Genomic DNA, 10,379 nt, shown 5'->3' with positions numbered 1-10,379 from the left:
AGAGGAGCTGGTGTGAGGTCCCGAGCGGTCCAGATCGCAAAGGGAGGAGCGAGGAGCTGTTCAGGCCCAGACCAGGACTAAGGCCTTAGTGAGGGTGAAGAATGGTCCAAGACCTTCGCTGCCTGTAGCTAAGTTGGGTGGGAGGCCTGAGAGGGATCCTCAGGGAGGGCGGGAATTAGGGTGTAGAAGGAGCACGGGAGCAGGGTGCTGGGCTCACCGAGAAAGAACACGCTCCGCCTTCCCTCATCCCCCACCCTCAGAGGAGGTCGGGGCTCCTCTCTACCACCTCCAGGGCCTCCCTCTGGCTCCCTCCCTCCCTCAGTGGCCTCTCCTTCAGCAGCTCCTTCCCAGACTGATCCCGGCAGTCATTCCCTGCTAACCTGAGGTTTCTTCTTGACCCCTGGATGGAGAGAAAACGTTTAAATTGTTTCCTAGAACATTTTCTGATTCAGACGACCTCCCTCCCTGTCCTCCCCGAGTGTTGGTCACACCGACGTTTTCACGCAATACGTATTTCCACATCCCCGTGTTGTGACTGAAGACACCCATCACACAATCAGTAAGAGCTCATGGTGGAAACAAAGCAAAGGACGACCCTGTGGCCTGCGGCCGGACTCTCAACGCTCCCTTCTCGGCTGCGGATGGCGCTTTTTATCGTGAGGCCCTCCTGGATGTCTCGGAGCCTTGTTCTTGCTGACGGTTCAGCCCTGCACAGTGGGTCATTCTACAGGGTTCTGTGAGCATGTTGTGTTCTGGTTCTGCTCACTTCCTTTGCAGCAGTTCACAGAAGTCCTCGCAGGTCCCTTCAGCCTGTTCATCCTTTCTTATGGCACAAGAGTATTCCGTCACCACCACACACCACGACTTGTCCGGCCACCTCCTCCGTTTCCCGTTTTCTGCCGCTACAAAAGTGGCTGCTAGAAACGTTTTTGTACAAGTTGGGCCTTTCTCCTCCCCCTGATCCCTTTGGGATACAGACCCGGCAGTGGTATTGCCGCGTCAAAGGGTCTGCATAGCTTTGCGGCCCTTTGGGCATGGCTCCATGTTGCCATGCAGAATGATTGGGTCTGTTCACAGCTTCACCAGCATCCCCGACGACACGGATCCATTTCCTGTTAGCCAGCCTGACAGGTGTGAGGTGCTATTGCTGGGACAAAGGCCGTTGGATGCCGTTTGATGGCTCTCGGAATGGTTGGGTCTGTCCCCAGCCCCCCCAAGTGCGCCTTGTGGATAAGGGCTCTGGGCATCTGCTCACTCTACTGATACTTGCCATCCTCCCTCCCTCCCTCCCTCCCCTGCTTTCCAGAACTCTTTGAGATGTGCTCTTTCCCCATTGGAGGGCAGGGACCGAGAGATGTGCTTGCATTTGTATTCCCAGAATTTAGCACAGTGCCTGGCACACCGTGAGCACTTGTAAATGCCTTCTCTCTCTGACTTCTGAAGGCCTCTTTGGACCTCTTGAACTCACAAGGTTTCCTCCAAGGCTGGACATGTCCATCTCAGAATACTCATTCACCTCAGATGTGGCCATCCAAACCTGGGCTCAGACTTGCCTAGGCAGGCTGCCATATACTTTAGATATCCCATGGAGGCCAGGTGGGAGATGGGGCACTTGGGCCCGTCCTCTCCCTGCTGCCTTGCCACAGTTCACAGCTGGAGAGGAAGAGAGGTGGAGGGGTGGCCCAGTCTAACCCTTTGGGGCATCTGCTTTGTCATCCTTCAAGCCCTTGGCTCAGCAGCCAGTTGGTGGATTCTTCATCATCTTCGAAAGGTTGCTCTCGAGTCCTGAGTTGTGCTGGCCAGAAGAGTTCTCAGAAGGTTGAGGTCAGCTAGTCCTAGGAGTGGCCCCTGGAGGCCAATCGCTTCTTGACAATGGACCCTTCCAAAGCATCTTGAGGTCCTTCTTGGCCTATTATCCATGGCCTCTTCTGAGGACAGGAGAGAGCAGGGAGATGAGGTCTTGCAGGAGAATGGAAGAAGAAAGAATTAGGATTGTTCAGGCCTGCTTTTGTCTTCTTCTGTTGTTTTCTAAAGCCTCAGGAGAGTGAATGGTGAGTCTCTGGAGTCACAGTATCTGAATCCAAACTCCCACTGGACTTAGGATTCTTGTAGAGTCATTGCTTAGCTGCAGCTCTGCTTTAATATCTGCACATCCTCTGAGTTCATACCATTGTTGGGGGCAGGACAGTGTGGCCTGGCAGACTGGGAAGATAGAATTTAGATCTGCCTCCAGAGTAGTGGATTTGCTAACCTGAATTCCCTCCTTCATCTCCTATCCCTCAGGGGCCTTCTGCTGCTGTCTCAACCTTCACTCCATCTCTCATGATGAGGTGGCCTCATTCCTCTCTCTGCTCAGGCGATCCTCTGCCATGCTCACTTTCTGGCTCAGTCCCTGCTGTCTGCAGACATTTCTTTCCTTACTTGATTGATCCATTCTTGCTAACTTTGATTCTCTATCCCCCCGGCTTCGTCTGTTTGCGGTTGATGCCTCTATTTCCTTTCTTCTCAATCCCTTATAATCAGACATCTCAACTTTCCCCCTGAGCTGCTGCTCTTTCCAAAGTGACCCACGATCTCCTAGTGGCCAAAGTGAGTGGCCTTTTCACCTGCCTCAGTGTCCTTGACGCTTCTCTAGCCTTGGACATTTGGTCACTGTCTCCTTTTTGGTTTTCTGCCTGCCACTTTCCCTGCTTCTCCTCCCTGTCTGCCTTTTCTCGATATTTATACAGGTCTTGCCTGTTAATTGTGGAAGTTCCCCAAGGCTCTGTTCAGGGCTGCCTTCTTCTCCATTTCCCTTGGTGCCTTGGTGACCTCATCAGCTCCTGTGGTTTCACTTGTTGTCTCATGTTGATGATTCCCAGATTTGTATGTCCAGCCCTAACTACAGTGCTGACCACCACTTTCACATTTCCAACATCATGTTGGAGTTTAGACTGAGGGTGTCTCAGTCATCTTCAACTCAACACACCCAAAACGAAATTTATGGTTTGTTGTTGTTCAGTTGTTTCTGATTCTTCATGGCCCCATTTGGGCAAAAGATCCTTCTTGGCAAAGATCCTCGAGGGCTTTGCCTTTTCCTCCAGCTCCTTTTACAGATGAGGAAGCTGAGGCAGAGAGGGTGAAGTAACTTGCCCAGGGTCACCCAGCTGGCAGAGGCCAGATTTGAATTCATCTTCCTAATTCGAGGCTGGATACTCTAGCCACTCTATGCCCATTAAATGTCTCCCCCAGACCCTGTAATCCAGTGACACTGGGCTCCTGCTTGTTGCTCCCCCAAGACTTTCCATCTCCCAAAAAGCCGTTTTCACTGGCTTTTTGTTTCCCATCCTAGAACTCTCTCCCACCTCCCCTCCACTTCCCGACTTTCCAGCTTCCTTCAGAACTCCACTCAAACACTGCTTCTGCCTGCCCTGGGCCCCTTGATGCTAGTGCCTGCCCAAAGGGCATTCTCTCCAGTTCATCCCAGCTTGAGCATGTTGATTCATGGCGTCGCCTGATGTCTCCCTGCTAGGCAGAATTCCTCAAGAGCAGGGGCTGGTTTTTACCTTTCCTTGGCTTTTGCCTGCCACATAGTAGGGGCTTAGTAAATGCTTATAATTTGGCGACTTTATGCCAGTTGCTAAGTTTCTCTGACCTTCCATTTCCTCATTTAGTCTATAATATAGTCACTGATTTCCCCTCTTTACAACCTTCTTGTGAAGATCAGGGTGACTGGGTTGGTCAGATTATAAATGATTATAAAATAAATAAAAGATGGTCATATGGTTATTTGGTCTAGCCTTGCAAGTTGGACAAGAATTATTTTTTTCTATAGAGAAGTGTTGAGTAGACAGCAGGTGGGGCAGGAGAGATTTACATTTTTTCTTTCAGATTGGGAGAGTAGGCCAGAAACAAAGGAGACGGCTCCAGAGCTGGGTGTTTCCATGGAAACCTTCCTCAAGCAACTCCCAAGGTATGATTTCTGGATATTCAACTTGAAACAGGCCTGAGCATGTTGTGCTAAGGGAGAGCAGAGGCGTCCCGGGCATTTGGGAGAAACAGTTTTAGCGAGCTTAGATGACCCAGAGAAAACTCAGTCACGTGAGAGGGTAGAGATATAGTAAATGCGACAGAATGTTCAGGCTCGGGCCAAGACTTTCCCCACCAGTGGGGATATGTGGCGAGCAGACTCCATAAATGCAGTTGCCATAAATTTCCATTCTGAACAGAGATATTATCTAAGTATCCCAAATCTGGGAAATGGGGTCTATCGAATCACATGCATCTTCAAGAGAAAACACATGAATGCAATGTGAGAACCTCGTCAGCCCTAGCCCATCGATAAAAAATGAGAAGATCGAGGCAGTCCAGTGGTTTGGTGGTGGATAGAGACCCTGGCCTCAGACACACTCTAGCTATTTGACCCTGGGCAAGTCACTTATAACCCCACTTGCCCAGCCCTTAACACTCTTCTGTCTTGGAACTGATCCTTGCATCAATTCTAAAACAGAAAGTTAGGGTTAAACCAACCTTTCCGCCCCTCCAACCAAGACTATTCCTACTGGAGAGAAACTGTGTAATGGGTAGGCTTTCCTTTAGAGCATACAACACATTGAAAGTCAATCAGCAGGCATCTATGAACTAGATATATGATAAAGCCTTTTAAGCCTAGTTCATCCTTCCTTTCCCTTCCCAGGATTCATCCTGGGCAGAAAGCTTACGAATGTAATGAATGTGGGAAGACCTTCTACTGGATGGGCGAGCTTATTCGACATCAGAAGAATCACATGGGGGAGAAGCCTTACGAATGTCATAAATGTGGGAAGACTTTCCTCTGGTTGGGTGAACTCATTCGACATCAGAGAAGTCACACCGGAGAGAAACCTTATAAATGTCATGAATGTAGGAAGGCCTTCTTCTGGATGGGAGAGCTTATTCATCATCAGAGGAGCCATACTGGTGAGACGCCTTACGAATGTAATGAATGTGGGAAGACTTTCCGCTGGATGGGCGAGCTTATTCGACATCAGAGAAATCACACTGGCGAGAAGCCTTATAAGTGTAATGAATGTAGGAAAGCCTTCTTCTGGATGGGAGAGCTTATTCGACATCAGAGAAATCATACCGGAGAGAAACCTTATAAGTGTAATGAATGTAGGAAGGCCTTCTTCTGGATGGGAGAGCTTATTCAACATCAGAGGAGCCATACTGGAGAGAAGCCTTCTGAATGTAGTAAATATGGGAAAGCCTTCCTCCTGGGGAGAGAACTTACTCCACATCAGAGGGTACTCACAGGAGGAAAACCCTGCGAAAGCGATGAATGTGAGAAAGGCTACCCCCAGAGGCAGAGGCCAGACTATACTCAAAGAATTCATGCAGGAGAGAAACCTCATGCATGTAATAAATGTGGGAAGGCCTTCCGTCTGAGAGAATACCTTACCCGACATCAGATAGTTCATAACAGAAAGAAGTGCTATAAATGTAATGAGTGTGGGAAGGCCTTCTCTCTGAGTACAAAACTAATTTGTCACCAGAGAATTCATACTGGAGAGAAACCTTATGAATGTAATGAATGTGGGAAATGTTTCTTTCGTGTATCAGACTATGCTAAACACCAGAAAATTCATTCTGGAGAAAAACCTTATGGATGCAATCAGTGTGGGAAAGTCTTCTATATGAGAGCACGATTTCTTCGACATCAGAGAATTCACATTAGAGAAAAGCCTTATGAATGTAATGAATGTGGGAAAGCCTTCTGCCAAAATGTTGACCTGATTTGTCATCAGAGAATCCATGCTGGAGTGAAACCGTGTGAGTGTAATGAATGCGGGAAGACTTTCTGCCACAATGGAGATCTTATTCAGCATCAGAGAAATCATACTCAAGGGACCTCCCATGAATGCAGAGATTGATTTTCAGTGACCTTGCCAGCATCTATGGCATAAATGATCATTTCTATGATTCCCAGATCTATATCTCTGACCTTAGTCTCCTCCGCTCCAGCACCCATATCACCTCTCTGTTTAGCCCATTTCTATCTGGATGTCTCACCAGCATCTTAAACTCAGCATGTCCAAAGCAGAATTGATTGTTTATACCTTCTAAGATGATTCCTTTTAACTGTCCCATTTCCGCCGAGGGCACCACCGTCCTGGGAGTCATTCACGAATCCTCACAGGCCCTCGTCCCACATGTGCAAAATGAGTTGCCAGGTTTTGTTCTCCACCTCTCCCGTGTGTCTCCTTCTCTGTCCTCACCCAGTCACCACCCCCTTGTGTGCCCTCATCCAGAACTATTGCCATTGGCCCCTCAACGTTCTCTCTGCGTCTAGTCCATCTTCCACCCAGCTGCCAAAGTGGTTTTTGTAACAAAAGGGAGAGACCGTCACTCCCGTCTCTCCTCCCCACCATCCGGTGGAAGCTTCCCACACGGCTCTCACCTACCTCTCCAGGCTTACTGTACGGCACTCCCCTTCTCACATTCTTTGGTCCAGCTAAAGTGTCTGTTCACATTCCTGTTTCCTGGCGGGCAAACGTTCTGTGTCTTAGCTGTGTCCCAGCCTTGGAGGGATATGGTGGCTAGGAAGACCCGAGGTCACCTCTGGCCTCAGACACTCATTAGCCGTGTGACCTTTAGTTGCCTGCCTCAGTTTCCTCAGAGTAAAATGGGGACAACAATAGCATCTACCTCCCAGGATTGCTGTGAAAGTAAAACAGATGATTTCTAGGAAGTGCTTTGTAACCCTTCAGATGCTACAGAAATGCCAGCTATCGTCGTTCTTGTCATCGTCACTATTGATCCAGCGTGTGCCCAGCATGAGCTCTGCTCCCCGATGATTAATCATACCCTGTGAGCTTATGGGAGAGGGGAGGACACAAGCCGTGTGTTCAGACCCAGAGCTGCCCGTCTTGACGTCTGTCCCCACTGAAAGTCATCGTCTTGGATCCCTTTGGGAGGCTGACTGCGTCGTCCAGTGTGTTAGTGCTGCCTGTGTCTCGTTAAGAGGCCGTGCCCGGATTCGCTCCTGCACAATGACACTCTGGCTCCACGGTGTTCAGTAAGAATTATTTATGCATTAGAAAATGGGCAGCGAAATGTTTGACTTACAGCAGCAGTAAAATAACAACCAAGAAGCACGAAAGCGAAGGCAAGAAGAGCGCATAGAAGCCAAGAAGACATCACCAGATTGGGGAGACACCAACTCCTGGGTTCCCAAGGCTGGGGGTCCCACCTGGGAGGGTCCCGGGCAGAGCGTCCTCTCCGTGGGGGAGACTCCAGAGGGCTTTGTGAGGACCTTTATGGGGGCCGCAGACCAAAGTGGCTTTTGGCCGGGAAGCCTGCTAACTTGGCAAGGAGTGGGGCGTGTGGGATTAAAGCCAAAGATGTTGGACTGAACAATTGTGGGTCTGAGAATCTTCCCGAGGGGGGGCCAACCCTCCCTGAAAGATCCACGGGAACAGTGGCGAGTTCCTAGAAACTGTCGGCCCACAAACGGTCAGACGTCCACCTGGGCCTGGCCAGGGTCCCACGAGATACCCTCCTTCACGCCCGTCCTTGAACCGATACCATGTGGTCCTATCTAGGTCCAGAGCTCGGCCTCGGCCTGTATTAGCTTCCCAAATTCATACATGAATCTTTCACCTGCCAAGAGGATGACTTTGCTTCCTGTGTTCTCCAAGGCCTGAGCCGGCACCAAACCACGGGGAGCGCTTTCCGCTCAGCCATCCTCGGGCCTCCTGGGGACCCGGCCGAAGGGCACTTCTTGAGCCCTCTGCGCGGAGCCCTGCAAAGAAGCCCCGCGGCTACCAGCCAACAAGGGGGATCCGTGCACGGAAGAGGGGGCCCTTGGGTGCCCTCTGAGCCACGTCCCCAGGGCCCCTTTCCATGGGCGTTTGGCCCTGCCACCCCGGAGCATGCACAGCCAGGAAGGTTAGAGGCGGAACTTGAACCCGGCCCGCTCTGCGTTATGCCGTTGTGACCTCTCGCTGTCCCGGCTACTGTAATCATGTAATCATAACAGCATTTATTAACACTCAAAGCCTACAAAACACTTTCCACATCTCTCCCTTGATCCTTACAACCGCCTCAGAAGGCTACCCTGGCCCTGGCTTACAGATGAGGAAACTGAGGCCAACAGTTGTGGCTTCTCCAGGATCCCAGAATTTGTGAGAGTCTGAGGCTGGATTTGAACTCAGGAATTCTGGTCTCCAGGCCCAGCACCTTATCCTGTGCTCTCAGTTACCTCTAGTTGAATAAACCTGTCAAAAAAGGAAATTAGTCCGGCTGGAGGCCTCTGTGGGTTCTGGGATCTAAGCCCATCCGCCTCCCCATGGGGAGTCAGTGGCACCTCCAGATGGCCCTCAACTGTGCTGGCACCTGGCAGGGGCGGCCTTGCCTTGCTAGATCCTCCTCCGGAGAGCCGCCCCTTTGATCTTGCTGTTCCTGCCCTCTGTCCCCGCACTGTGCCTGGGACGGCAGCCCCAAACACTGTGGGCCCTGTTAGAAGCGGGGACGAGGGCAGGGAGGGCCCGATCCAGTCACCTCCCCAGAACCTCCTCAGGGGGCAGCGGGAGGCTGGAGGGAGAGCTCTGGGCTCACGGGGCTGGCTTGGCGGCCTTGGCAGAGAAGGCCGCTGGCTGCGGGCATCCAGGTAGGCCCAGCGTTCAGAGGAGGCCCGGCCCGGCCTTTGGGACCCCTTTTCCCGAACCCTGTTTCAGCCGGGAGGCCGCTTCCTGGCTGCAGGAGAGCCACCTGCAAGGGCCCGACTGTTCCTCCCTTTAAAAGGCGCCCCCCCTCCCCCGCTCCCTGCAACTGCTTTCCTCTCACCTCTTTGGGGCATCAGCTCCCTGTAAGCTTTTCCTCCCAGCCCGCTCTGCCCTAAGACCATGCAAGGCCTGTGCTGTTGGGAGCTCGGCCCCTCGCCCATTCACCCCCTTGCCCCCTCATCCCCTCACCCCTTACTCCTTCGGCCCCTTGCCCGCTCACCCCCTTGCCCACTCACCTCCCGTCTTTAGGCCTGGCTCTCTATCCATGGAGCCCCTTGGTTCTCTTCAGAGTGACCCATTATTCAGGACTGTAAGTTAAGTTTTGCAAGGATTTGCAAGAAGCCCTGCCTGTGGGCAGTTTGCAGTTGGACACTTGGAATCTTGGGAGAGTCCTGATACTGGCCTGGGGCACGAGATCAATCATTGGTTGGGCTGTGCCCTATATAAGAGAGGCAGAGACTAGACCCTTTGTGTCATTCTGGAGCCGGCAATCCTGGGTGGACGGAGGAGGACGTGGGACTAGATCACTTAGGTAGGCAGATTTGTCTATCTTGGCTGACTGACAAACCCAACAATCTCTGAAGCTACAAAATACATTTCATCTGGCTCAGGGCTTGCCCTGAGCATCAAACAATCAAGCTACCGTCTAATTTGTCTGCAGGCAGGCAAGCAGCGTCCACCAAAGCAGGCCAGATGGACCAGTGGCCTACCTGGGCAGGCGCGCCTGGTTAGCTCAGATACTGATATTCTGAAGCTGTTAGATTTAGTACTTATAACTAGGATCAAACTTCATTTAGGGACCCCTAATAACCCTCGTCTCTTCTACCAGCTATCCCTTTGTTTTGGTTTACACCAGTAAAAGCCTGACCTTTTGTTTGGTGGCCTGGCAGCAGGCCAGCCTCAGAGAAGTTCTGGGCAAGTTGAAGGGCCAGAGGAGGATCCAGCCTTACTCCCTAAAGTTGAGCTTTACTACCATCAGTAACATCATTAGTCAGATGCGTTACTAATTTATCATAGTTATTTCTGATATTAGTGATTAGATTATCATTAACTGAAACATCACTTGGTGCCGGGAGGCCCGTCTTCCTGAAGAAACAAGCTGTGATTGGTTGGGGGATTCTACAGGAAGTTTAGTCAGGATATATGATTTCCTGTTTATACCTAAGGAAGGTTTAAAGCCTCCTTACCATCTGGGGCTTCCTGCTTTACTTTTCTTAGCAATGACATCTTTATAATCAAGTCCCTCAACGACCTTAACAGTACATGAAGGAGATAAAAGGTTTGAGATGGTCATATTTCTGTGGGTGCGAGTCCGGGAGCTCCCTCGGAGAGCCGCCATCCTGGGGCATCCCTCGTGTCTGGGTCCTTCTTTCATGGAGCCAGAGTGGCTCCTTCATGCTCCTCCACCTCTTACTGTCCCCACAATCCTCGATGGGCCCCCAGGGGGCTCCTGCTTTCTGGCCTCTCTGCCCCAGTCCCAGCTGCCACTCTGCCCTCTCCATCCAAAGTGTAGGGGCCCTGGGGGGCTCCTGCTTTCTGGCTCCTCTGTCCCAGTCCCAGCTGCCACTCTGCCCTCTCCATCCAAAGTGTGGGGGCCCCAGGGGGCTCCTCTCTGCCTCGGTGCTTGGACCATCC

At 51.4% G+C, this 10,379-nt stretch overlaps 2 protein-coding genes across 2 annotated transcripts in view; one reads left to right on the top strand and one right to left on the bottom strand.

Moving 5' to 3' along the window:
- Positions 1 to 3,125: 3,125 nt before the first annotated feature.
- LOC123242871 (zinc finger protein 883-like) lies at positions 3,126 to 8,243 on the top strand. The gene is made up of 2 exons (XM_044670981.1): positions 3,126 to 3,952; positions 4,676 to 8,243. Exons 1-2 carry the CDS (start codon positions 3,762 to 3,764, stop codon positions 5,889 to 5,891), a joined length of 1,407 nt encoding a protein of 468 aa, XP_044526916.1. The 5' UTR covers positions 3,126 to 3,761; the 3' UTR covers positions 5,892 to 8,243.
- LOC123239215 (zinc finger protein 180-like) overlaps positions 6,725 to 10,379 on the bottom strand; it is a 35,756-nt gene continuing 32,101 nt past the window's right edge. Inside the window, exon 5 of the mRNA XM_044666467.1 lies at positions 6,725 to 6,833. Within this exon, the coding sequence (XP_044522402.1) occupies positions 6,725 to 6,833 (109 nt within the window). The remainder of the gene's footprint in view (positions 6,834 to 10,379) is intronic.

The sequence above is a fragment of the Gracilinanus agilis genome, chromosome 3 (genome assembly GCF_016433145.1).
Source record: "Gracilinanus agilis isolate LMUSP501 chromosome 3, AgileGrace, whole genome shotgun sequence".
NCBI lineage: Eukaryota > Metazoa > Chordata > Mammalia > Didelphimorphia > Didelphidae > Gracilinanus > Gracilinanus agilis.
The sequence above is the reverse complement of the archived record's forward strand: the minus strand, read 5'-3'. Positions and strand labels throughout refer to the sequence as shown.

What these genes read in the sequence shown, in the direction of transcription:
- LOC123242871 (XM_044670981.1), top strand. Translation starts at nt 3,762, where the DNA reads ATGGTTATTTGGTCTAGCCTTGCAAGTTGGACAAGAATTATTTTTTTC. An exon ending in TTCCTCAAGCAACTCCCAAG is followed by an intron (nt 3,953 to 4,675) that starts GTATGATTTCTG and finishes TTCCCTTCCCAG; the next exon opens with GATTCATCCTGGGCAGAAAG.